This window comes from Acartia tonsa, chromosome 11 (assembly GCF_053477335.1).
Source record: "Acartia tonsa isolate MP-2025a chromosome 11, ASM5347733v1, whole genome shotgun sequence".
NCBI lineage: Eukaryota > Metazoa > Arthropoda > Copepoda > Calanoida > Acartiidae > Acartia > Acartia tonsa.
In genome coordinates, this window is record NC_137270.1 from 9,075,363 (window position 1) to 9,103,021 (window position 27,659).

General features: G+C 31.1%; 2 protein-coding genes across 2 annotated transcripts; both read right to left on the bottom strand.

Moving 5' to 3' along the window:
* Window positions 1–2,611: 2,611 nt before the first annotated feature.
* LOC145332818 (uncharacterized) lies at window positions 2,612–3,786 on the bottom strand. The gene is made up of 6 exons (XM_080177887.1): window positions 3,694–3,786; window positions 3,492–3,588; window positions 3,358–3,417; window positions 3,169–3,249; window positions 2,942–3,075; window positions 2,612–2,835 (listed from the first exon to the last, which is right to left on the bottom strand). The coding sequence occupies exons 2-6, from the start codon at window positions 3,512–3,514 to the stop codon at window positions 2,708–2,710; spliced, it is 426 nt and encodes a 141-aa protein (XP_080034013.1). The 5' UTR covers window positions 3,515–3,588; window positions 3,694–3,786; the 3' UTR covers window positions 2,612–2,707.
* LOC145332816 (uncharacterized) lies at window positions 3,708–8,103 on the bottom strand. Its single transcript, XM_080177886.1, has 10 exons — window positions 8,011–8,103; window positions 5,102–5,886; window positions 4,890–4,987; window positions 4,770–4,820; window positions 4,636–4,699; window positions 4,442–4,544; window positions 4,135–4,251; window positions 3,996–4,064; window positions 3,861–3,917; window positions 3,708–3,786 (listed from the first exon to the last, which is right to left on the bottom strand). The coding sequence occupies exons 2-8, from the start codon at window positions 5,868–5,870 to the stop codon at window positions 4,010–4,012; spliced, it is 1,257 nt and encodes a 418-aa protein (XP_080034012.1). The 5' UTR covers window positions 5,871–5,886; window positions 8,011–8,103; the 3' UTR covers window positions 3,708–3,786; window positions 3,861–3,917; window positions 3,996–4,009.
* Between the last annotated feature and the right edge of the window lie 19,556 nt (window positions 8,104–27,659).

Genomic DNA, 27,659 nt, shown 5'->3' on the forward strand with positions numbered 1-27,659 from the left:
ATGGGATTGCCAGAAACAAAACATTGTGTAATAGCCAATGTTTTATTTAAAAAGTAAATGGAATTAGTTGTAACCAATGCAAAAAAAATATACCTCTTCTAGCTTGAAATCTGCATGAAATATGTTGTTATTTTGAGTGTAATAAAATAGTTGACTTAAAGAAACAGAAATTGAAATATTCTGAAAGTAAATTATTTTGTTTATGTTGTTATATTGTTTAGTAATGATAATATTTAAAAAAGATAAGTTTTTAATCTATTTCATATTCATTAAACTATAACTAGACCTTCAAAATCAATTGTAGGATTATAATTTGACTAAAAAACATTTGGGTATGCTAGTTGATTTGTAGTATTTCTATAAAATAAGTAAAAAACAAATGTAACAACTCCTTTTAAATTACTTTGATAAAACTGGAAAAGACTGTAAATTAGATTAGATAAAAGCTGGAGTAAAGAGTTATATACCTGGTTTTACAGTTTTACAGTCTGTATTGAAAATGTATACAAAATGTAATGCACTAAACAAAGAAAACCACTAGGAAAAAGTTGTATCATATTCATAATAAAAACATCTAAAGTAAGGCAGTAGCCTAAAAACCTATAAATTGTAATATATTTTTTTGGAGTAAGCATAATAGGGATACACTTATATTTACTACTAGTGGCTTCGCCCCTAGCCTCTAGGGGCTTTTTCCCTAAAGGTTCAGGGGAGAATCAAAAAAAATATTTTTACATTTTTTATAGATATTTTCTGTATTTTATAACATTTTATAACTGTTTATAACTTGTTATAACTTTTTATATTTATTTATATTAATCTATATTTTCTAAAACCTTCAAATTTTTGCTCTTTTTAAATAGTTTTAGAAATTTCTTTGCCATTAGCCTTTTTGGGGCTTCGCCCCTAAAGGAGAGGAAGGTTTCACAATCTTTTTGAATTTGAAAAAAACAAAGTTTAAAAGAAGAAAAGAAATTTAAAAAGAAGAAAAAAATTTAAAAATATGAAAAAATATAAAAAAGTATAGAAAATATAAAAAGATATCAAAAATTAAAAAAATATATAAAATTTTATAAAAAAAACATTAAAATTAGAAAAAAATACCAAATGTTTTTTTTTTTGGGGGGGGGAATCATCATTTTTGGTTGGGTAGGGGGTGTCCCACCCCTGAAGAAAATGGCTTAAAACCACCACAGTACCAATAGTTTTATACCCTGAAGAATAGAATCCAATCGGTTCAGTGGTTACCAAGATCTTAAGCTTCAGACGGACAGATGGACAAACATCATTCTACTTTGTATTATAGATGATAGAAAATAAATTAATTGGTTAAAAAAACGTTTTTGATTCAGTAGCTTTAAATAATTTTTCATAGAGTTGCTACAAACTCCAAAGCAATTTTCTAATCTATTCTGGAACTTACAACTTGTGTTTTCAATCAACTTTACAATCCTCTTCTAATTACATTCAAATTCTGTAAAACTATCAGATTATTTCAAAGAATTTAAAGTAATTTTGAGTCTGAATTTAGTCTAAAAAAGTTGCAAGAATGTTGTATAAACTAACACATTCATTTGTTTTTTAGATACAGGGTGCGCCACATAAATCCGGACTTTTTTCAAACGGCCATAGCACCAAAACTACTTGACCAATCATGACGTTTGACCACACTATAAAAAGCTTGGGTAGTTATCTTTTTGCCCATAAAAATTTTTAGACAATGGAGGACGTGTTCTCCAAGCTGGCAGCGCTTATGTTCAACATGGCAGAATCTAAACGCGCTGATAGTTTACCCTGGATTCTTGACTAGGGCCCACTAAATCTGACCTCAGCCCATCTGTAGGTGAGGTAGAGTTATACAACTTGCTGGGGATACTGTTAGACACATAAGTAAGACACTAAAAAAGACTAGAGCTCTCTATCTGAAATGGCTTGACCGTAGTACTCCATCAAAGTGAAACGTGGCAGATTTTGAGAGGTCAAAAATGTCAAAAATCGTGAAAATTCGTGAAAATTTCTCGGTTCTCGACTACATGGGCCCATTTGTAACCTTAAAACTCGTTTTAGACTATGTGTTGCGATGATAACCCTAGCTTAATCTTCATGCCATTTCCAAAAAGGTATTGCACGTTGTTCTAGCTTAACTGTGGCCCAAATGAGAGCCGCCGTGTCGAAGAGTAGCTTGAAAGATGGGTGAATTTGGATCCTGCAGTTACTCACATCCCTAAGGAGATATGGCCTCCCAGCAGCCCCGATCTTCATCCAATTGACTTTTGGGCCTGGAGCGCCATTAAAGCATGAACCAATAGACGCGCCCATACCACAAAGACCTCCCTCATTGCCACTATGAAGGAGAACTTCGCCAGCTTGGACAGGGACATGGTGACCAGGGTCTGGGGGCGGTTCAGGGGGCGGTTCAGGGGGCGGGTATTTAGGCTGGCGGCGATTTTATTGAATAATCTAATAGTCATATAGCTAGTTTGCTTCCCAGTTTTTAAAATTCAATAAAATCTTTGAAATTGACGATTTTATGTTCATTTTTTTTAAAATAAGAAAAAGTCCGGATTTATGTGGCGCACCCTGTACATTGAAGAATGAACAAAAAGCTTAATTATTTTGGACAAAATTTTTATTAAAGAATTTTACTAAATTATTATCTGACATAAACAGTAAACACATATAAAATATCCAAAATATAATAACTATTTTAATTGCAATATCTTTGTCTGTTGCAAAGATCACTAGGAATTATACCCTTATCCAGTAGGGCTAGATAATCCCACTCAGGGCTTCTACCATTCTCTGTTTTAGCATTCCAGAAAAACCAACCTCGTCCTAGATAAGAAAGAAATAATATCAATTGGTTTGACTAAAGAGCACTTTTTTGTTTTTGTTAGCTTTTATCAATATTTTTATATATTTCATTTGTTTTTTTCTTTACCTGATTCAAATCCATCTATCTGAGCTAGGAACCACTTCTTGTAAAAGTCTGTGAAATCAGGGTTGAACCAAGAATTAGATAGTCCCAATGAGAATTCACCCACCAACTGGAATGGGACTACCAGGCAATTTAATCTAAATTAAAGAAACTGATTAGTATATCCTAAAGTGTCTTCTATAATGAGTTTTTGTTTACAGTGGAAAATGATTGATGTTGTAAAAATTAACCTTCTGATCACAAGAATATTGCAAATGAGTGTTAAATCCATCTTGGTTATTTGGTATTCCTCCCCAGTAGCCACCAAAGCACTGAAATACATGTTTCATACATAATTAGTGCAATAGTATTTTCTAATATTTGTTTAAATAAACTATGTTGTTGGTATAAAACATCATTTTGAATTTGCTTTTTATCACCTGATAAATATGATGATCAATTTCAATTCCATTTTTATCAGCAAACACATTATCAAACTCCTAAATTGGGCATAATTATTGTTGTGTTTAATTCATAATTTTTTATTTAAATCTAATTATTTTTTAATACTAACCCAGTATTCTCTACCAGTAACATCTAAAATAACTTTAGCTTCCTCTGGTGAAAAATATCTTCTAATAATCTCTAACCCTTTAGGATAGAAATCCTCCCTAAAAATAAATATTATCAAACACCTTTAGTTATACAATATCAAATTAGTAAAGTTACAAATTGTTTTTTAGTTCAGATTATTTAATAATGATTTTTTAATCAACCTGATTTGGTTCCAAATGTTATTTCCATTCCAATACCAGCTAGCACCAACATGAGGCTCATTCAGAATACCTATTCCATAAATGGTATCTATTCTAAACAAAATTAAATGTTTGTAAAAGATTCAAATGACATAAAATTTGCAAATGATATACAATATAAGACTTACTTCAATTCTCCATTGTTAACTAGATTTCTGAAGTATTTTGACATATCATTTAATATCCTATTATAAATTTTGAAGAAAAAAATTATTTCAAAATTTTAATTTATTATCAAAATATTTTTATTTGATTTAATTTACCAATATGTTCTGTTCTAATTATGATAATTGTCTTTATCATACCACTTTGTCTCTTCATAAGAATTGAACCTTAATTGAATTTGTTAAGTATAATATTTTTGAAAAATAGTTATAAATTTTAACACTTTTTAATTCTTACTTGCGACCACTGTTTTCATAACCATTTTGAGATCCTGGACCTGTGTGGAGTTCCAAAACAACTTGAACTCCAAGCTCGTCAATCCATTTTAAACCTCTCTTTAGGTAATACAAGGCACTGAATTATAAACATCAGAAAAGATTTTATATATTAGACATAGTAGGACAGTTTATGACAACTTAGAGATAGAACAAGATTGCTAAAATATTGCAGAAAATCAACTCTTTAAGGACATGACTTTTGCCAGAAAATCTTAATTTTAAGACTTGAAATGATAACAACAAGCAAATTTAGTATTTATTCTAACCTATCAGGATCATTATCATCCAGAACAGGTTGAGGAAAAGGTTCTCCATCTTCCACCTGGAAGTACCAGTAGGCCAGTGGAATACGCATATGACTGATTCCAGCTAAGTTGATTAAATTTTGTATTATTCATGAAAAATTATAAGTAAAATGAAAATTTTACATTTCTTAGGTGAATTCAAAATTCAAACTTACAGTTAACCATCTTTTCAAGATCTGCTTTTGTAAACCATGTGTCCCAATGATTCTTTTTCTTTGCCTTAAATAGTATTTTTTAATAGAAAAAGAAAACATTTTGGCTGCAGTAAATAAAAAAAAATTTATCTTACCTTGTATGTTTGCACATCAGAGTATTGTGCAAAAGTCCATTCATCAACAATCTAAAGAAAATTTTTAAATATAAATCAAATTATTGAAAATAAACAAACAAACATCATTTGATTTAAAACCTGATTATTAAGACCCTGAAAGAAATCTGGACACATCCAAGGCTCAAGAATGAACCAATTACCAAGGTTGACACCTCTAATCTTATCATCTCCACAACCTATATTAAGAAAATAGACATAAATTGAAATAAGTTATTTTTTATTGACAATTTGAAGGATTTATATAATTAAAATTTATATGGAAGCAATTAAAAGATACTGATTATTTTCACCTGCTTTTGTTACATTCCATGATGAAGTTGTAGTAGTAGGAGATACTGTTGTAGTAGTAGGAGATACTGTTGTAGTAGTAGGAGATACTGTTGTAGTAGTAGGAGATACTTTTGTAGTAGTAGGAGATACTGTTGTAGTAGTAGGAGATATTGTTGTAGTAGTAGGAGATATTGTTGTAGTAGTAGGAGATACTGTTGTAGTAGTAGGAGATACTGTTGTAGTAGTGGTTAGAGTTGTTGAAACCACTGGTGTAGTTGTTTCTGTAGTAGTTGGAGAAGAAGTTATTGTTGTTGTTGCTGAAGATGTTGTAGTGGAAGTAGGAGAAGAGGTTGTGGTGGAAGTAGATGTTGTAGTGGAGGGGGATGAACTAGTTGTAGTTGAAGAATTTGGTGTTGTCATAGGAGTAGTTGGTTTATTGGTTATGGCAGGTGTTCCAGGTGTGCCAGATGTTCCAGGTGTGCCAGGAGTTTCAGGAGTTCCAGAAGTTCCAGCAGTTCCATGTGTACCAGGTGTTCCAGGTGTGCCAGGTGCTGGAGGAGTAGGAGGTGTGGGTGGAGTTGGTGGAGTTGGTGGAGTTGGTGGAGTAGGTGGAGTTGGTGGAGTTGGTGGAGTGGGCGGAGTTGGAGGAGTTGGTGGAGTTGCAGGTGTTCCCGGTCTAGCAGGTGTGGCAGGTGTCCCAGGGCTTGCTGGTGTGGCAGGTGTCCAAGGTTTGGCTGTCACTAACACATTGATACAGAACAAAAGAAGGCTAACTAAATATATCCTCATTATGAACCAACAATATCTAAAATAATAGAGAAAAAAAACACTGAAACATAAAGAATAATTATAAATTTTGAAAAATTGTCCAAAATAACTTATATTCTGTTATAATAACATTGAAAAGCAATTGAGGGGTAAACAAGGATGACAACATCCATAAGTAGCAAAGCATAAAAAATAGAATCATGGATGGTAATATGTACAAGTAGATTTGAAGTGTATATATTAATTGATTTATTGGAGAAAATAAACACGAAACCCTGTTTTATTTGTATAATGATGACGGTCAAAGTAAATTACATAAAAGATGCTCATAACAATGGGAAAAATTATTTTGATAATGAAAAAAGTTTTTAAACTGGACCAAAAACACCAATGATATGGGGGAAAATGTAAAAAAATATAAAAATAGCCAAAAACCTGCAAAAATGAAGTCTGACCGTCATGGTTGTTTTCTTTAAACAACAAGAAATTTAATTTTGATATGTATAACTTAAAAAAATTTGGAAATCGTACCATAAACACCAAAGATATGGAGAAAAATGTGAAAAATACAAAAATAGCCTAAAACCTGCTGAAAGGCAGTCTGACCGTCATAGTTGTTTTCTTTAAAGGATAGGAAATTTAATTTTGATATCTATAACTAAAAAATTTTTGAAAATCGGACCATAAACACCAAAGATATGGAGAAAAATGTGAAAAATACAAAAATAGCCTAAAACCTTCTTAAAGGCAGTCTGACCGTCATAGATGTTTTCTTTAAACGACTGGAAATTTAATTTAGATATATATAACTGAAAAATTTTTGAAAATCGCACCATAAACACTGAAGATATGGAGAATAATGAGAAAAATACAAAAATAGCATAAAACCTGCTAAAAGCGGTCCTACTGCCATCGATGTTTTATACTTAATTGTGCTCCTTAATGATGGAAATGTTGTCAAAAAATTTCAGCTTTCTATCTTTTATAGGAGCTGAGTAAATCCCATTTCCCCCATAGCGTTACGGACTGACGGACTGACGGACGGACAAAGTGAATTATAGAGTAGCTTCGCTACTAAAAATAGTGAGCTAAGAACAAAGCATAAAAGAGAGTGTGAATGTAAAAATTTCTCATCTCATTATCAAATTTACATTTTCTAAGCACCTTTCACTAAACTGATTAACCAAACACGTCCTATTAACAAAAATATTGAAGATTTATGCCTTGATTCTGCTGATTCTGTGGCATTTTGGGAGGGAAAAATAAAAAAAATAAAAAAATCTAAATGTTTTTGTTTATTATAATGTTTCTAGGGATATTTAACTTGTCATATAAAGTTGAAACAATTTACTAACTGTTAATGATTCATTTTATGACAAAAAATTGCTAATTCGTGAATTGATAACATAATAATTAGGAAATAAAGATCTATTTTAAATTTGTGTTATTGAAAAAAATACCTCACTGTCTACAAAGGGTTGAATCTCAGAGAATATTTAAAATCATAATATTTTTTTTTATTATGTCAAACAATAAATAACCCACTTAGGATATTTAGATTACACTTTTATCAGACTGTTGATTGATAAAGAAATATTGCACCTTTATTATTTTAAAATTTGTAATCAAAAGTGGGCGAGAGATGGGCCAAATGATGTTACTTGGTTACTAATAAATAAACCTGTTTTAGCTTTGTTATTGCAGTATTTGATATTAAACAAAAAAATATTGCTTATTTTATCAATTTTAAAGTAACTATACATTGGTTAAATGCAAGGATTATGTTAAAAGTAGGCGTAAATGTTAAGAAAAATAGAGATTTATGTCAAAAAGTTTAGTTTTATCTATAGACAGAGAAAAAGACAATTAATTGCACTTCTGTTTACTCCGGAAAAATTTCTTCCAATCTTGGATTTAGTAAAAATCAGCGGAAAAAGCCGTTTTATAAGGAAACAAGAGCCCGTTTTGCCCTATCTTTGCATTTATATGAATGAGATAATGCTAAGGTTAAATAATCTGATGAGAAATTTTTCGTTCACAGTCCCTTTAATAAATTTCAAAAATCCTAACTAATTCTGAATATAATCTTTTCTAACTAAGCCTTTTAGCTAATACTACATTGATAAAACATTTCTAATTATAAATACAAATCACAACTTACCACTCTTGTTGATTATTTGAGAGATAATAAATAGTTTGCAAACATATCAGTAAAACCAATTTCTACAGGTGAAAATAAATAGATTTATACAGTACTTATTTCTATGAAATAAAAGGTTTTACAAATAAAACATTGTTTACATAAATAAAACTTTTGTGTATAAAGTACTTTTAACTGGGTGAGGTATTCATTTAGGGGTATAAGGGCAGCCAGAATAGTTTTACTAAAGATGACTAATTATATTGGTACTCGAAGCTTTTTAACCACGTTTTCTTATTATTTGCCTCAAAAAAATTGGGTATTTTTTTAGAATTTGATTGGTTGGATCCAAACAATTAATGTATAAACTTTTCAACCTTATTTATATACAGAAGGAGTAATTTTGTTTATCATCATTGGTGATGCATATTGATTTATTGTCCATCATCTTATCCCTTGAGATCCCTGATATTTCTCCCTGCAAGAACTGCAAAGAAAACAAATGACAATGGTATATTCAGCATTCCTTAGTATAGTAACTTATATATGTCTTGATTATGTAACCTTATCCTATTAGTTACAATTATTTCTAAGCTCAGAAACGACTTGGTAAGCGCCGCGCAGAACTGCGGTTCAACAACCCCGGCCGGGGTTAAGCCATCCACTTGCTTCTCAGCTTGCTCAGTGTTCAATTATAAATTAATCGTATAGTAAAAAAATAAAATGTAGGTGAACGGGGAAGGAGTAGTTCACTACAGCCCTGAGCTAGGTACATAAATGGTAAAATGTGTTTTGAAACCTAAACTGCTAATAAACTACAATCATTGTATATGTTAATGTTGTGAAAGATATGCACTAAATATATGATCCTTATATACTTGCAATCTCTTTCAGGAAGAAACCTAGTACCTTATTAATATGCAATCTCTTTCAGGAAGAAATCAATTAGTTATAAAAATTGTAACTTTATTAGTAACTCGCCCTAATTATATGCACCTTAGAGGAAATAAATCTTATCTTATCTTATCTTATATGAACAGCAAACAAATCAACTAACTTACCTTTATTGATTAATTCAGGTTAGGTTATGTCAGGTAAGGATTAGGAGATCCCCGAAAAGTACTGAAGAAAATTTGGGTATAGTCCCTTTTGTAACATCGCACCTTATGGGGCGATTCTTCGTAGTTTTCACAATAACTTTTCTCCTATTTCTAGCCCCTGCGGAGGGCTCTAACCCTGCGGGGCCAATTACCTAACCCTGTGGGGCAATCACCTAACCCAATATAACTTAACCTAACCTAAAATAACCTATAAAAAGCCATTTTAATAATATGACGAATCGCCCCATATGGGGCGATGTTACGAAAAGGACTATTCCTGAAAATTTCTTAAATAAAACTCAAAATCAAGTAATAGTAGACAATAGACTATTAGACATACTCAAGGAGTCCAAACTATGGCCAATAAATAAATAGATAGTTTGACCTATATTCAAATACCCTACTTATATAGATGCTATGATAATTCCTTTATATTATTGATTACGTAGATCCTTTGAATTAAACGTACTATTTTGCAGGGAGTAAGGGAGGGGACAATGGGCAATTAATTCAATTTAAGAGTTTTCAAAGAAAGGCCATGAAATCCAGATTAATCCAGAAAATTTGGAGGAAATTGTAAAGGGATTGTTAATTAAATCTAGAAGACCATAAACTAAGACAAAAGTTCCAAGAAAAAAAGCAATCATTTGAAAATTAGATTACCAGTATTACAGACTGACATAACCATTCTGTAATTAATTACTAGAAAAATCTCCCTGGAGCTCCCCAGATGACAGGGAAAGGGAAAAGAGAGGTGGGGGCAAGGGATATGAACAGGGAAAAAAGGGGCAGGCAGGCGTGTAGGGTAACTGTTAGCTAGCTGGGCAAGAATATGACCCGCACGCCTTCCTGCCCCTTTTTATCCTGTTTATTTCCCTTTCCCCCACCTCCCTTCTCCATTTCCATTTCTTGTCTGCTTTAAAAAAGGAGGTGGGGGAGAAGGGAGTAAAATAGAGTATGGGAGGGGGGCTATGTATTTATATTTAAACTACTCTCTGTCTGCTATATTCAAAACTAACACAGCAAGTAGTGGCAATTCTTGCACTAGTACCCAAACTCGGTCGTAACTGCTAAATTCTTGCACATTTCCTTTAAGCCAGTACCCAAAGTCTGAGACTCCTAAAAATTTAATATTTGATATATTTTCCCCTCCCTTACTCTCTGACTATTTGGACTGTCAATAGGTGTTAGAATATGTGTCATAAAACAAATGTTTATTTTGGTTATATAAGATTACACTTACCTATTTATATATCTATTACCCTGTCCCGTTTTAGAAAAAACTGTTAAAATTTTTGCCCCCAGCCATAATATGGTTAATTTATGCAAAATAATGACCCATGCAAAATATTTTTTCTGTAATGCAAAAATTGCGATGGTACAAGCACTGCAAAATTAAATAAATTTGCAAAAAGACCTGTTTTTAAAGCTCTTGTACCCTCTCAATTTTAAAGATTTTTACAAAATTTCAATTCTAGTGTGTCAAAATAAACCTGAAATTTACCAAAAAAAATGGGGGCAGTCTCAATTCTAACATATGAAGGACAAAGGTGTAGCAAGTAATCTTTCAAAGTAAAAATTGCCAGATTTCATACACAAATATTAGGGTTAGGCCAGATTGGATGGATACAGATATCCGGCTGATCTATAATTCTGGATATCAAGTATTTAGGTTTATATTGACACACTAGAATTGAAATTTCATAAAAATCTTTAAAATTGAGATGAAACAAAAGCTTTAAAAACGGTCTTTTTGCAGATTTTAAAAAGTTTGTACCATCTCAATTTTAAAGATTTTTACGAAATTTTAATTCTAGTGTGTCAATATAACCCTAAATACTTGATATCCAGAATTATGAATCAGCCGAATATCTGTATCTATCGATTCCAGCCCAACCACATTATTTATGTATGAAATCTAGCAATTTTTACTTTGGAAAATTACTTGCTACACCTTCTTCCATTATATGTTAGAATTGAGACTGCCCCATTTTTTTTGGTAAATTTCAGGTTTATATAGACACACTAGAATTGAAATTTTGTAAAAATCTTTAAAATTGAGATGGCACAAGAGCTTTAAAAACAGGTCATTTTTGCAAATTTTTAAAACTTTGCAGTGCTTGTACCATCGCAATTTTTGCATTACAGAAAAAATATTTTGCATGGGTCAATATTTTGCATAAATCAACTATATTATGGCTGGGGGCAAAAATTTTAAGAAAATTTTTCAAATCCGGGACAGGCTAATATCTATCTATCAAAATTCAAATCTAATCATCAAACAATTTATTTATCAATTAATCCATTTTAATAACACCCTATTATCTATTTATCCATCAATCTTTCAATCTATCTACTCATATTTTTTCTATCTATCTATGTGAAGATTAGCATAATAAGTTGAGAGAAAACCATTTTATTACTTTCAGTTGAATCTGAAAATTTCATTAGATTTTACCTTTCATCTTTAAATGTAATGTATCTGTCTTCTCTTATTTCTCCCTCTCTCTCTCTTTTTTTGCTCTCTATTTCGCCTTTTTCTTTTCTCTACTCTTTTTTTCTTTTCCAAATCTTTCTCATTTGATCTTTTAAAAGAGACGGAAAGAGCTTCTGAAAACTTTTTTTATTAGTAAATATATCCAACCAGTCGACTAAAGCTATTTTTGCCCTTTTTTAAGGAATTAGTTATTAAATTGAGGTTAGGCACCTAGAGGCTATGGCGAAATCAATAATATATTTAGTAAGTAAGATATAAAGCCTCAACCCTTCCTAAGGCTAGCATTTGTTTTTCAATATAATCAAACAAAACATTTTGAAGCATAATTTTTACTTCTGTACACGCGAAATCAAAAAGTAAATTTTGAACGATTAGTTTTGCCGTTTATAAGATCTTATCCGACATAAATAATTTTTTTAGGACTAGCGGATATTCCCCTGTTACGCTTCTGCAAGCTTTTCTCCCAGGATATCATACACTTGGACAATCCTAATTATAGAGATTCGACCCACACTTTCAATTGTACAAAGAAAAAGTGAAAAAATTCTTGGGTTGGTTCATTTTTTGGGAGGGGGGTGGCAATCTCCCCAAAAATAGTTATAAATCTCCCCAGGACCTATGAAGAGGTACACTGTAAAGGAGAACTATATCGGTACAGCGGTTACAGAGATACTTCTGTGCAGACAGACACAGTTCCTGTTACTTTTATGTAAGGATTACCTGATTCCCTGATTATTTCCATCATAGGTTTCTTTTATACATAAATGTTGTGTCATTTGAGCAGATTTTATTCTATTTTATTACATTTATACATTTACTTTATGTCAGAGATCTTAAGGGATATACCATTGGACATTAAATTGATAGTTATTCCCAATGATGATATAAACAAAAAAGTTACATTTTTAAAGAGTTTTAAACAGTGTCTAAAAATACTAATAGGTGTTTTCTTTTTCGCTTTTTTGAAGGGGGAAAGAAATAGCTCCCTCCCCCATACATTCAATTTTAGTTTTTAAAAGAAAACTAATTTTTTTTTTAGGGGGGGGGGGTATTTTTTAATAGGTACGATTTATGTTGGGAGGGTGGAGGTACCAACCCGACAAAGTATTTATAAACCTTTCCAGGTCCTATATGAAATTATACTTTAAAGGAGAACCATATCGGTTTAACGGTCAGCGAGATCCTTCAAACAGACAGACACACACACACATATCCTGTTTCTTTTTTTATTAGGATATAGGATACATGTCTTTTTTTCCCTCATGACTCTACAAACTATAATGTTATAGAGTAGCTCCGCTACCAAAAACAGATATTTTCCCCAATAAATAAAATTATCTAAATTTCTAGAGTAATTATTTTTCTCTTTTATTTTGTATTTTCTCCGATAATAGTTTCATACATCTGAAATAACAAAGCTAATTGCTTTAGTAGGTAGTTCAGGGTCCACGAATTTTACCTTGTTTGATCATATAAACCAGACCAAAATGCATAGTTCTGCTCTTTATCTTAACTATATTCCGTGGGGAGAGGGGATGATCATTTAGGTCTTTCCTCGATGCTGTACGTATTGGTGCAAAAAATGGGGACAAATTTCAAATTGTTTTGGCGTGTGACGTCATACCCCCATCTCTTTTCTAGGGGGTTTCTTTCCTCCTTCCCTTTTCTTTCCCCTCACTTGTGACGTAAATAAACAGCCCCGTCAAATCAATTTAAAAATTGTCCCCATTTTTTGCACCAATACGTACAACATCAAAAAAATTTAATAAGAAAATTTCACTGAATTAGGTGTCAGAAACTAAACAATAAGTGATTTGTATTTGTAAAAAAAATATTCTATAGCCCCTTCAAAATTATTTTGTCCGGTTTAATTACTTAAGAATAGTCAAATCCGTGTGGGTCCATTATTAGATAGGTAATGAAACCAGGGATAAATGTATATTATGGTAAAAAGAAAAGTAAAGTAATAGATAATATTAAAAGGATTATCTTTTAGCAATAGGTATTAGTTAAACGGTTGTTCAGTCATCCATTACTGTAGAGTAGCTCCTTATTTATAATCAGGGTGAGTGTTTTAAAATCAATCACATCTTTGTCCTTTGCCCCCCCCAAAAAAAAAAAAATTGAAAAATTAGGTTCTATTTTTTTGTGTACTGCGTTCAAAGATCATGTTTTAAACTTAAATATTTTTGAGAAAATCGTTTTAGGATTTTCCTTTTTTATTATTATGATCATTTTATGGAATATATGTTCAGTGTTTTAACTTTATACTTTGAAGTATTTTATATGCATTTTAGTCATTTTAAATTTGTCATAGTGCGACGTTTATTCTAATAAAATATAGGTAGAATATTTCGTCTATAATATATAGTTAACAACCAAATCGATTTTATTCTTCTTTTATTGGAAAACTATATATTAGTGGGTTGGTTTTAATCTATTTTTCAGAAGGGATTGATCCCTGGAAAAACTCTCCCCAGCTGATTTTTCTAGTTTAAACTCTCAATACACGATATGATTTATAAAAGGGGAATACTAAAAAATAGGACTTAAACATCCAAAGTATTAAAGTTCTGAGAAAAAAAAGGTTAAAAACTAAAGAAACTAAAGTATCTATAGGCTATAGATGTGTCTAATAAGGTCTCATAGACCGCTGAATATGTTTTCTAAGAATGCTCACTATGGTCTAAGACAGGTTTTAGGGATCGTGGGGGATTTTTTTTACGGGAAAAATTGTATGATTAACTAAACAAACGGACAAAACATTATTGCTGAAAAGTTTAGCTGTTTAAAGAACAAGTAGGCAAAAAAATCTTAAATATTTTTACTATAAAGTCTGTTTGTAGGGGAAATGCTTATCTACAAATCATTTGGAATTTTTTAGAATAAATATTTCGTTAAATATAGGGTCCGTCCGTACGTCAGTAACGGATAGTTCTTTACTATCAACTCAGCCATTTTCTTATTGATTTCAACTATTAAGCTATAAATGGCATAACTAAAAACTCTATAGCTACAGGGTGTTTCAATAGAAACGTTTTTTTTTAAATCTTAATTATGCATAGAAAGTAAAAACATTATATAAAATGCTTTATATATTTGGAAAACCTATTCTGGGACATTTATGTTTCAAAAATTCAAAAATTATTTTTTCAACAAACTATGCCTTAAAAACCTGTTTTTAAGGCATGATTTATTGAAAAAATTATTTTCAAATATTTTAAACATAAATGTCCCAAAATAGGTTTTCCAAATATATAAAGCATTTTATATAATTGTTATATTTTCTATGCATAATTAAGATTTGAAAAAAAAACGTTTCTATTAAAACACCCTGTAGCTAACACAACATGTCGCCCCAATGACGATAAATTAAACCCTTGATTCGATCAATCCCTTAGCAAATTTCGGTGCACGCCACAGGCTAAATTAAAAAAAACATTTAGGACAAATAAAAAAAAAACTAAAAACTACCACTTATTATAAATTGGGATATATATAGATGGACATATATATTCCATAAACTAATTAAATTAGAAACCAAAAATTACAACCAACAACAGCAGGTTTTTATCTTTAAAGTAATGGGCAACAAGGAACATGAGGGATTGGACAATGGACAACAAATGTGTATCTTTAATAAGATAAACTAAATTATAGTTTTTGTAGATTTAAAATATATGTTCAATAGTTTGGAAACTGCTAGTTAAAACCATCAAATCAATAGTTTTTAAAATAATCTAGAGTTATTATTCTGTATATGTCATGTAAGTAAGGGAGAAGACATTGGATTGTAAATTATACGGCCCATTCTGTTTTTTGTTAACAAACAGCCTTATCAAGTAAGATAAAATCTATATTGCCTTGTACAAAGTATGTAATGTATTTCTATCAATAACTTTATTACTTCTTTTACTAAATGATAAAAACTTTAACTTCAATAATCACGAAACCTTATGTGAACTAACTTCCCTATAAGAAAAAAATTGGGGAAAAATAGGTACCTTCGTAACTAAAAAAAAGAAAAAAAAATTGGGAAGGTATTTTTTATTTTTGGAGGGGGTTGGGTGTGTCCCACCCCCCAAGAAATTATCCTAAGACCACCACAGGACCAGTAGGTATATTCCCTGAAGAGTAGAATCCGATCGGTTCAGTGTTACCAAGATCTTAAGGGACGGACAGACAGACAGACATCAAGCTACTTTGTATTATAGATAAGAGAAAAATAATATTTGTAGCTGTTAATAAGGATAACTGGTTTCTTTTTTAATAAATATTTTGCTAAATGCATTGAACTGTCGGCAAGTTTCTATTGGTCATGTAAATATCAAGATTCTAATCATAATTTTTTTTTGCTGCTAGATGACCTTTTTACGCCCCTGTATCATGATGTAGAATTATTTACTTCCAATGCGAATTTATTATTAAAAACACAATAAATGTTCAGCTTTTAATCTGTTCTGGCCAATTAGAGTAAATCTTTATTTTTTTAGCTTCGCTATTTATGGTTGTTCCATAATAATGGGTTTCACTGACTTGTATAAACATAACTCAATCGAACTAAGAACTTTAATTAACCTTGATTTTGTTTCAGGTGTTTACATAATGAAGTTAAAAGGGAGTATGCAAGAACGAGAGCAAATTATCAAAACATCTTTCTGCAGAATAAAAGTTTTAATTAGGTGTACTAGGTTTTCTTAATATATAGATACATTTATAAGATAAAAAAACATTTGGCGATATCAAGAAAGAGTTTAATCATTTTAAACGCAATCTTGATTTGTTTCTAAAGAAATCTATGAAAACCTAGTATTTTTTTATGAATATAGTTTGAAGTTCTTAGTTTTTACAAATCAGATAAATTGTAAACAATTCATAACCATATACTTTTAACTCCCGAAAAGGATAATTACCCTCCATTCCCTATGTAAATCAAGGGTTATGATATTCTTTTTATCTATTTTATCTAATTTTAAGCATAAATCTTTTTTAAATAAAATAACACTCCAAAATTATGTTAATTATCATACTTCTATATTTGTGTTTTATATCCCTTTCTAAAGAAATGTTGTACGTTCCTGTTTATCCCTATACTACCAAAGAATATTTCAGCGTAGTTTTGTATAAAAACCAGTTAAAATTTGTGTTAGATATTTGAATTATTAATTATTCTCTCCCCAATTCAATCTCTCAACTATTATGTAATTGGACAACTGACTTAATTCTAGAATTTATACAGAATGTACACCGTTCAAAACAATCGTTTTTACCTCTCCATCGACTGTTGAATTATTTAATGTTTATTCATTTATTTAAAGCGAAGCTTTCCTATAATCAGGGTCGGTCTGTCCGTCCGTTCCAGAATGTCCGTACGTCCATTTTAAACATGTTGATTTTTTTACTTTTTTAACAACAAATTTTTATGTGATCTTATCATCCATCCGATTGATCTGATTTTTGGTATATTGATTCCTGGGACAACAAAGTATAATGTTATAAGCGAAGCAACTCTATGATAAATTCCTAAAAATGTAAGTATGTCCATAAACATTATCCTGAATCAAGCAGTTTTTCAACCAATTTACTCACAATTTTGCTTCGACTCTTTTACATTTATATTCTGATTATTCAGTTCTCACACTATACAAGTGTTAATGTCCGTTTGTCCTACCGTTTCAGTGCTTCGCTTTTATGGATGTTGTCATTCTTGTTTATACTATCGTTATATTCTAATTTGGTTATTTATCTCACTTACCTTTCTTAATATAACAATATACATTAAATATACTTGTAATTGTATGACAGGACAAAACTTATTGTCAGTTTAGGTTGCTAACATGGGGATAAGTATCTTTCTATCTCATACTTTTACCCGCGACCGTGGCTCAACACGTAGAGCATCCGCTCGTCGTCAGGAAGGTGATAGGTTCGAATCTCGGACCGACACCGCGTCATAACTAAAGACATTAAAAATGGTTCCTTTTCTCCCTTACTACCCCCTAACATTATTTGTCTTTGATTAGTTTTCAATATTTCAACCCTCTTATTCCCCCTGTTATATTGGCCAATAAAGATGTATCTAATAGAGGAACATTACTGAGCAAATATTTATGTCTGCCTATACGTCTCTTCTATGTTTTTAAAGGTGGGAGAATTGTTCTTAGTTACTATTAAAGGTAGATGTTTAGAATTTTATTTCGAAAGATTTCCATGCACAATGACCATATCATGGAGGGAGTGGAAATTGGGTTATTTGCTACACTAGTCATAAATTTTTTATAATAACGGTTTCAAATACCAACTGTAATTTTTAGAAGGGATAATTTTGTACATCATCGTGATTATATTGCCAATGATTTAATAAGTTATTTTTTTGCAAAAAAAAGTCTATAAATCAAAATTAATATTTATCCCTCTATTCTAATATATATAATGTAATTCTGACCATCCTTCTCGTATATATAATTCTAAGTCTAAAATAAAATTCATAACAGCAGATTTCTAAAAATCAAACAGTACACAAAAAAATATAAATTTGTGGTTAAATTCAGCTTAAGGGAAACTGCCTAAAAACTCTCATCATACATGTACATGTACTTAAAAATATTATTTTTGTAGATAAAATGCTTTTTAATGCCTGTGTATTCGAAGAGACAGTGAGGGGTAAGAAAATAACTTAAAACTATCCCAGGACTTAAATCTGAAAATAGAATGTCATGAGCTATGTGATTGTGAAGGTTACTGAGATCTTAATTTTCAGACAAAAAAACCTTACTAGTGTATATAATAGGATTGAATTTAATGTAGGAACATTTTCTTGTTATAGGAATGTTATTAACTAGACAGTAGTGTTAGACACAAATATTTTTTAGTTGTGTGGCTTTTCTAGACTAGAGTTTAATATTGTAAGTCCGTTCGTTTACTAAATACTTGCACTTTTTTTCTGTGGGTATCTTTTAACTAGAATGCATAACCGAAATCAAAATTATTACATCCCCTCCCCCACCCCCACCCAACAATAATCTGTTTAAGGGGTTAACCTTTTTGAAGTTTGTAATTTATTTACGTAAAAAAGTATTTTCTTAAAAATGAAATTTGATATTGTTATTAAATGGTATAGCCAAAACTGATATCTATTACTTAAATTATCTATTTCAAAAGTATTTTGTTTATTGTTTTGGAAAAACTTTTTCTTGCTATAAAAATATACAGCATATATATAATATTTAGTAGGGGACGGAAAAATCCCCATGTAAAAGAAAAAAATGGTCTTTTCTTTGGTGGAGGAAAAAATCCTTTCACATTGAAGATAATCCCCTTATTTACTTTATATTAAGATGTAAATATTGAAAACTAAAGTGAACTCATTTTAATTTTATACTTTGGTATTTTTAACAAGCAAAGAGTGTTCTAAAAAGCAAAGGATTCCTTGCCCTGTATTTTTTTATACATACATAAATGTCGTTTTGTTTGACTGGACGCAACTCTTGATGAAATTGTCTGATTTTGTTCAACATCTTGAAGTTAGCTACAATTTTCCTTATTTTAGTTTATTTTAGATAAATAATTACATAACTTTATAACAGAATAAGCATCCACGTAAAGATAAATAAACTAAAGAACTTATCAAAAGAACAGCAATGATATTTTCTTTTATATTTGAGGTAAATTTGATTAATGTGATATAATGGTTATTTTTCGTATTTTTTTGTGTTATGGGTGTACAAAAGGCGTTGCTACAAAAAACCTACTCTACAAAAGACCTACCCCTACATAAGACCTACTGTACAAAATACCTACCCCTACATAAGACCTACTCTACAAAAGACCTACGAATATATATTGTTATATAAACATCAAATTTATTAATAAAGTAATACATAATCAATACATGGCCGCAGCGTTCGGCCCCCTGGCCTGCCTAGCCGCGGGCGCTCGGCCCCCTTGCCTATAACCTAACCTAACATTACCTAAATATTGTAAAAAAAATATTAAAATTTGAAAAAAATCTACCAACCACTTTTTGTAAATCAACGAAATTCTAAAATATAATTAAGTTAATGTACGATAAACATTCATACATTATTACATATAAGTTAGGTTAGGTTAGGTTATAGGCAAGGGGGCCGAGCGCCCGCGCCAAGGCAGGCCAGGGGGCCGAGCTCTGCGGCCATGACCTTCTAGCATTACGATTTTTTGTAGAGTAGGTCTTTTGTAGACGTTGGTCTTTTGTAGAGTAGGTCTTTTGTAGGCGTCGGTCTTTTGTAGAACCGACGAGTAGGTCTTTTGTAGGGGTAGGTCTTTTGAAGAGTAGGTCTTTTGTAGCAACGCCGTACAAAATATTCTGTGAATGTTTGATCACATAGGTAGAAGGCAAATATTAAAATTTTAAGCGAAAATGTATGAAATTCATTCAATGTTTTAAACTGTAATTTATAGATTACAGTTTAAATTAAGACCAAAAACATATCAAGAACGTAGAACTTTTTTCATATTACATAATTCAACCGTAAAGATAAAATGGAAAGAAGAATAAAACATTTCACCCGTATTCTATCTTCTTTTGCAGTGAAAGGAACAAGCTTTCAGAAAAATCATTAAAAACACATTTTTACTGAGATTTACCATTTGAACTTATTTTCTTGACTGTTTTCTGTGATAATCATCTTTCCTAGCCTTGAAGTCAGTTTCACATAATTAAATCTAAAAAAAGTATGAAATTAAATATTTAGTTGTAGATCTTTTTAAGTTTCCTTTTTATATTATTGGTAGGGAGGTGAATTCCCCATCCCACATCCCCCCCTTTCTTTGAAGTTAGAAAGCCTTATGTAATCATTTTAGTGCTTGCTAAGACAGCAAAACAGACGGACAGATATTTTACTACAATATGTTCTCTATACATTTTTACACCAGAATCAAAGAAAATATTTTTTTTTATAAATTAACAACGGACATTGTGAGAGCTGAAGCTGAATAAATGGAAAAATGTACATATTATGGTTATATTAATATTCACTAATTTAACAATAAACATTTGCTACTATGGAATAAAATCATGCTTGTTCTTATATTAAGAATATTAATATCTATCCTTGGAGAGGATAGTTTTTACTGCTAACCACTTGTGTCTTTCTGATTTACAATTCTATACACACCACTCCTTAATATCAGTCAGAAAGGTAGTTAGACAAATAATATCTTTTTGATATTTTTTTAAATATGCAAATTTAGGAAGATATAATTATGCCTAAATATAGACAGGTAGATTTATTGTTTTATATTTATGTTGATGGGTGCTTAGATATAGAAAAATTGATATCATATAGATTGACAGATCTGGAATTATTTCATGATTTTTATTTTATTATTCGTAGAAAATTGTCTGCAATACCATGTTATACACGATTATACCGTATTTTAATCAATAGGATGTTGTTCGGTTTCAAAGCCACTGGAAATTTTTCAACCTTAAAATTGTAAGGGAGATGTGTGTTAATAACTCAGACCTCGAAATCAGATTGGAAATCAGAAAGTAATATTAATCTTATATAACAAGAAAGATCGTTTTCAGAGATCTTGGACAAAGCAGCTTCGGACAAAGTAGCTTCGGATAAAGTAGCTTCAGAAAAAGTAGCTTCAGGACATTTACTTAAGAAAAGTAGCTTCCTAAGAAGAATAGTATCCAATATGGCAGCAGCGCTCGGCCTCTGGCCTGCCTAGCCGCGGGCGCTCGGAAAGGTTAAAAGGCATTTGTATTATGCTGTGCCCTTAGCCTCTAGGGACATTAATATTGGGTATTGGAAAGCAGGATAATTAGCCCAAATCCCCTTAATGTCAATACTAAGCTTTCATAAATAGCACTAATTGTAGAGATTTAGCATCTAGAGACTCCGTTTTCAAAAGAGTAGAAGGGGGGAAGAAAAAGGACAAACCCCAAACTGTCCCAGTTTTGAGCCAGACGATTTCTGTGACGTCATATAAAAAGGGAAAGGGGGAAGAAAATCTCACCCTTTTCTCCCATCTCTTTTGAAGAGATTTTCTTCCCCCTTTCCCTTTTTCTTTTCCGAAACGTATATGACGTACCTGGAATCGTCTTGCTCAAAATGGGACAGTTTGGGGTTTGTCAGAAAAAGCCTTAAACCTTACTACTTTATATAATAAGATTGTTGCTTAGAGTGAAAGAAAAGGAACTATAGAAACTAGAAACAAAGAGAGCTTTGGAGCATTTTCGCAACTAAAAAAACATAGATTTATGTAATAAAATATAATAGGTTATTTTATTACATTATTTATTACTTTTGTTACATTTTATAAATTAATTGTTTTATTTTAGAACCCCAAAGAAAAAAAAGATTAAATAGCAAATTTTATGAATTATGTTTTACTTTAAAACTTTTAAACTAAATTTTAATTAAACACATATTTTAATTGTTAAAACCTGTGTTACTTATGTATAAAAGACCTAGTTCAGCATTTTTAGCTAAAATTTGACATAACATTTAAAAAGATATCTTATCCTATTATTTAAGGTTTTTCTGTCTGTAGCTTAAGATCTCGATAACCATTAGTCTAATAAAATTCTCCACTTTATAGAATCTTCACCTTTGTCGTGGGATGGTTTTAGGCTATTATGTTTTCAGATTTTATTCTTAAATTGAGTTTAGGTTATTTTCTGTTCTTTCTTCAAAACACAGCCCCTAGATGGTGGGAGCGTAGTCGCAATGTTATAAAAAAATACTAATGTGTACTTGATTTACCTGTAAATTGAACCAGACTAACTAATTTTCATCCAAATATGTCGAAAAATCACCTGCAAAATATCAAAATTACAACAAAAACTGACGATTGCAAAAACTCAAATGTGTCCAAATCTGTCAAACAATTTTGATGTAATGTATCTTCTAGATTTGTATCTGCAACGAAAACATAGTTTTTGTTGTTTGGGGGATAAAAGGGTTGAAGATCAATTTAACCAAATTAAGCCTTACCTAGCTTTCATGCATGACCTTCTTTTAATATGATTTTGATGATGAAGGAAAAAAGAATGATTTTTAAAAGGATTTGTTATAATTTAAGAAAACATTGATTATTTAGTTTTCATATTTCTTTCGCTATTATGATATTAGGATATACTTAAAACTTGTGTATGGAATTTTTGCAACACTCAGATTTCATAGCGAAGCGTCAAAGACACTGTAATGTCATGTCCAACAACTAAGTCATTAGCTGTTTAAACACCCTGTGGGTAATTTAACTGGGTAATATTGATTGTTTGACATTGAACCGAAAGTTCTAACTGTGTATTGTAAATATTTGTCCCTGTTTATGAGGTAAGAAATTTCCTATACTTTAAATTCCTAATATAGCAGCAATAGGAATATTTTTAATGTCTCTAATATGACGCTGCATTACACTTTATCAATTAGGCTAAAGCTGTGGGTTGCAATGTTTATGCTGTTTTTTTTAATAGAAGATGCTTTAAAATGATTATTTTAGAACGAGTATAGTTTGGTTTTTAGACAGATTAAACTTATAAAAGTTATGTATCGCATTACAAACTGGTATTAATTTTATTATTCTTAATTTAATATTCGTGGTAAGTTGTTTGTAATACGATGCTATACATGATTTTTCAGTATGGATGAGAAGTGGTTCTAATACAGCAGAAATTAATCGGTTTCGAATCGAGGCCATACTATAAAATGTTTACTATCATACTTAAACTAAACCAACAGCCTGCCGCACCAGCGCGTATTTTCTTAGCGCGATTGTTGAGTATTGACATTATGCATCTGTTTATTTTAATTTTGATATTGGGGTTGAGAAGAGTTGTTTACACAAGAGAGTTCACACACCTCACTGCAACTTGCTTTCAAAACATACAACTATCACAAGAAAAGGAAAAAAATCTTAATTTTTCATCAATGCAAAGATTTTAGATCAAAGGGAGGGGACATTGGGCTGTTTATTACACTATTCCCCAAGTAATATAATAATAACGTCTTCTTTTTTGTAGGCTCAATAACTTTGGGGACTTTGAAATTAATTTTGATTGGTTGGTTCATTAAGTTGAGTATCCTAACGTTTCAACCACCAATTGTAATCAAAAGAAGGGGTAATTTTGTGTATCATCAATGGGGATGTATATCAATGTTTCGGCCATACTTCGCTTCTTATAAGCTAGTGACAATAATAATCTATTAGGATTTTTTTTTAATCAAAAATATTTTCTGGGAACTGTGTTTTTGAGAGTTTGTGTTACCTAGACTTCAACACAGCGTTTGATAAATATACCAATAAGATAATATATTTACAAGGATTTAGAAAGAAGTGTGTTTTTATAACAAAATTGTTTACATTACATATGCTCTTTAACTTGCTTTTCTTTTTTTTTATATTTTTTACAAATAATACTCTCTTAAATTTAACTCAATAAAAAAAAACTGGGAATTGAAAAATAACTTTACATTTTTGTACAAAATCTGAATAAATTTTTTGTCTATAGATAGAAGTCAATGTATTTTCTGTTAATATTTTTTTCTAGAATGGATAAATCAATTTTAAAATTTTTTTTAGTTATAGAGATAGAATGCAAAATTCTAGATGTATTTTTGGTGACTTTTTTGTTGTTATATTTATTCACTAGCGGCTACGCCTTCTAGAGGCCTCTAGGTGCACTTGAGGGGGGAGATTCGAATTTGATAATCAAATTTATTATTTTTGATTTTTTTGAGGGGGGGGGGTGGTTCCCCCGTCTCCTATTTTTAATTTTAGTTTAAAAAATTTAAACTTTTTTTTCTTTGGTTGGGTTATTTTTTCTAGGGGTCATTTCTCTTGGGAGGGTGGTAGTACCCTCCCCCAAAACACTCATAGACCTTCCCGGGATCTATGAGAATCTACCCTGTTAAGGAGAACCCGATCGGTTTAGCGGTTAGCGAGATCCTTCGGTACAAACAAACAGACATACATACAAACACACATCCTGTTACTTTATTACAAGGATTTTTATCGAAAACCATTTTAATCATTTTTTTCGTATTTGGTTAGAAAACTTGTAGGGTTCGAAATCTTAACATACACGCACCCCCCAAAAGATATCTTTTTCATGAGAAAACGAACGTACAAATTTATCGAGTATTTTTGAGAATAGATTCGCTGAAAAAAGAACACATTTAAAAGAGTTTGAAATAATATTTACACAACTATTCTGCTAAATGTATTCAATGACACTTAAGATAGAGCACCTTTTTATGAAATGATTTACATGTTTTTAACATTTTAATGTTCAAGGCATTTTAAACAAGTATTTCAAAAGTTGATTGCGGAAATATTTAGAAAATAATATTATTTGCTGAAACATTGAGGCTTTTCAAATTATACATTGGCGGTTAGTTTATCTTTAATAAATCACCCTTATTCACTTAATGTCATGTAAATGTATTAATCCCTTTCAAATCTAACATACAAACTTTAAACACCAGAAATGAAATCTTCAGCAAGTGTCCACACAGAGAAAAGTTCCTTCTTTCAAAGTGCATGACGTGAAACATATTCAAAGCAGTATTTTTGTCTATTTAAAGATTCCCTTTAAACACCTCCCCCTTTTTATATAAATATGCTAATTCCCCCCCAACACCAAGAGGATATAGGCAGTAAAAAACCCCGCAGGGGGCACAATTTTCTAACACTTCTTTCACATTTAGTCTTTAAAGAGGATTCAAAATGCATGGACATATATCTTTTTAACTCTTATTTTATACATCTTAATTGGAACTGATGATCTATTTTTATAGAGAAACAAATGTATTCCACCAATAAATAGTTAAAAAATTAAATGTGTTTATACATATAATAATTATTATATAAATTAATAATGCTTTTTTTGTCTTTAGCGAAGGATCTAGCTAACCGTTGAACTGATATGGTTCTCCCTTACTATGTAGTTTTGCATAGGTCTTGTGATGGTTTTAGGCTATTTTATATTCAGATTTATGAATTTGGTATAGTTTTAAGCTATTTTTCTAGCCCCTAGATGCTAGGGGCGTATCCGCCAGTTTACTAAATTGTATCTTAGTTTCTTGGTTTTTTGCGCTATTTATGGACATTATTGATAAATATCCATGTTATACCTCAAATTCTCAGTCTTATTGAACCACTTTGTATAATGCTTTGGATAAATCTGGCAATTTTGTTTGGATAGATACGACGATTTATGGTCAATTTAGAAATGTTTTTTTTTTGTAGTGAAGCTTTTCCATAATTAGGTTAGGTCCGTCCGTAACGAAAGCTAGTTGGACATTTTAGATTTGTCCTACCGATTTTAAACTTTGCATGGTGATTCCTTTAGCAGAAAGCGTAGCAATTATTACATGATGGCTTGTAGGTCCATTTTAAACATGCAGCTTATACTTTAAAAAAATTCATTATATAATTATTTATCTGACTTTAGTAAAACTAATTGATAAAACAACAAAGTGCAATATCATAAGAGAGGCATCTATATAATTAAGCCCTAAAAAATGTAAGTATGTCCTTTAACATTATCCTGTAATAAGCCATTTTCCAACAAATTTACATGTAATTTTGTTTAGACTTGTAAAAAGTTATTCTATGCTTTTTTTATACTTGGAAAAAGAAGATTTATCAAAAATAAGAATACTATGTAGCAAGGATGTTGGACAAAGTAGCTTCGGACAAAGTAGCTTCGGACAAAGTAGCTTCAGGACAAAGTAGCTTCAGGACATTTACTTAAGAAAAGTAGCTTCTTAAGAAAATTTATTCTCCAATAGTAATAAAGGTCATGGCTGCAGCGCTCGGCCCCCTGGCCTGCCTTGCCGCGGGCGCTCGGCCATCTAGCCTATAACCTAGCCTAACCTAATCTATGTTAGCCTCAGGACATTTATTTAAGCAAAATATCCTCAACTGTTGATACATAGGTGGTTTGGAATTTCGTGGATTTTACAAGAAGTGGTTGGTAGATTTTTACAATTTTTAACATAGTTTTTACAATTTTTTGAAAATGATGTTTTTACAAATTTTAGGTTAGGTTAGGTTAGGTTATAGGCTAGGGGGCCGCGCGCCCGCAGCTAGGCAGGCCAGGGGTCTGAGCGCTGCGGACATGAACTTTATTATCAGTGGAGGCTACTTTGCCCGAAGCTACTTTGTCCGAAGCTACTTTGTCCTGAAGCTACTTTGTCCTGAAGCTACTTTGTCCTTAAGCTACTTTGTCCGAAGCTACTTTGTCCGAAGCTACTTTGTCCAAGATCCTGTAGAAATACTAAATAGAAACATCTTGACAAAAGTATAATTTTAAAGTTAATAGCCTTCTGTAGTAACAGAGTTTACTAGTTCAGTACATAAGAGAGGGAGGGGACATTTGGCTGTTAGTTACACTAGTCACCAAAATTTTATAATAACAGTTTCTTATTTGTTGGCTCAAAAACTTTGTAGACTTTCATTAAATTTGGATTGGTTGGTTCATTAAGTTGAGTGTCCATACGTTTCAACCACCAATTGTAATCTACAGAAGGGGTAATATTTTGTATCCTCATTGGGGACGTACCTCAATTTATCGGCTATTGCCTTATCCCTGCCAATACATAGTGTTTCATTATTAGTAACAAAACAACATATTGTTCATAATATTAAACACAAGTTATTGAAATGTTTTTTTCTTGACTGAAATAAAGAATGAGTGGTGGTGAATTTTGAATATAGTTTATAATTCAAACATGACAACACAATATATTTGACCATAATATTTGAAATATTGTCTGCATATTTCTCAGGGGGCTTGAAAACAAATTTAGGATAAGCTGTAGCTCTTAAAACAATATGTGTAATAGATTGGTAATCCTTATAAAGTGCTCTTTTATCTCTTTAAATATTTGTCCTATTAGTCTTGGTAAATGTGCTACTATCAATTTGTGTATCTTTTTAGTACTGAGTCTACTATAGAAATTGAAAATTACGTCTGTATGTCTGGGGGAGGGACACGTGCGGCTGCACATCTAGCGTCTAAGAGTTCTGTATTCAAAGGAGCTAGAAAAATAGCTAAAACCATTTCAAGACAT

Coding starts and splice junctions, on each gene's coding strand:
- LOC145332818 (XM_080177887.1), bottom strand. CDS start 3,514: ATGTTACTGGTAGAGAATACTGG. Junction 3,250..3,357: donor TTGATCATCATATTTATCAG/GTGATAAAAAGC, acceptor CATGTATTTCAG/TGCTTTGGTGGCTACTGGGG. Junction 3,076..3,168: donor AATATTCTTGTGATCAGAAG/GTTAATTTTTAC, acceptor TCTTTAATTTAG/ATTAAATTGCCTGGTAGTCC.
- LOC145332816 (XM_080177886.1), bottom strand. CDS start 5,870: ATGAGGATATATTTAGTTAGCCTTCTTTTGTTCTGTATCAATGTGTTA. Junction 4,545..4,635: donor TCTTGAAAAGATGGTTAACT/GTAAGTTTGAAT, acceptor TAATCAACTTAG/CTGGAATCAGTCATATGCGT. Junction 4,252..4,441: donor GATGATAATGATCCTGATAG/GTTAGAATAAAT, acceptor TTTATAATTCAG/TGCCTTGTATTACCTAAAGA.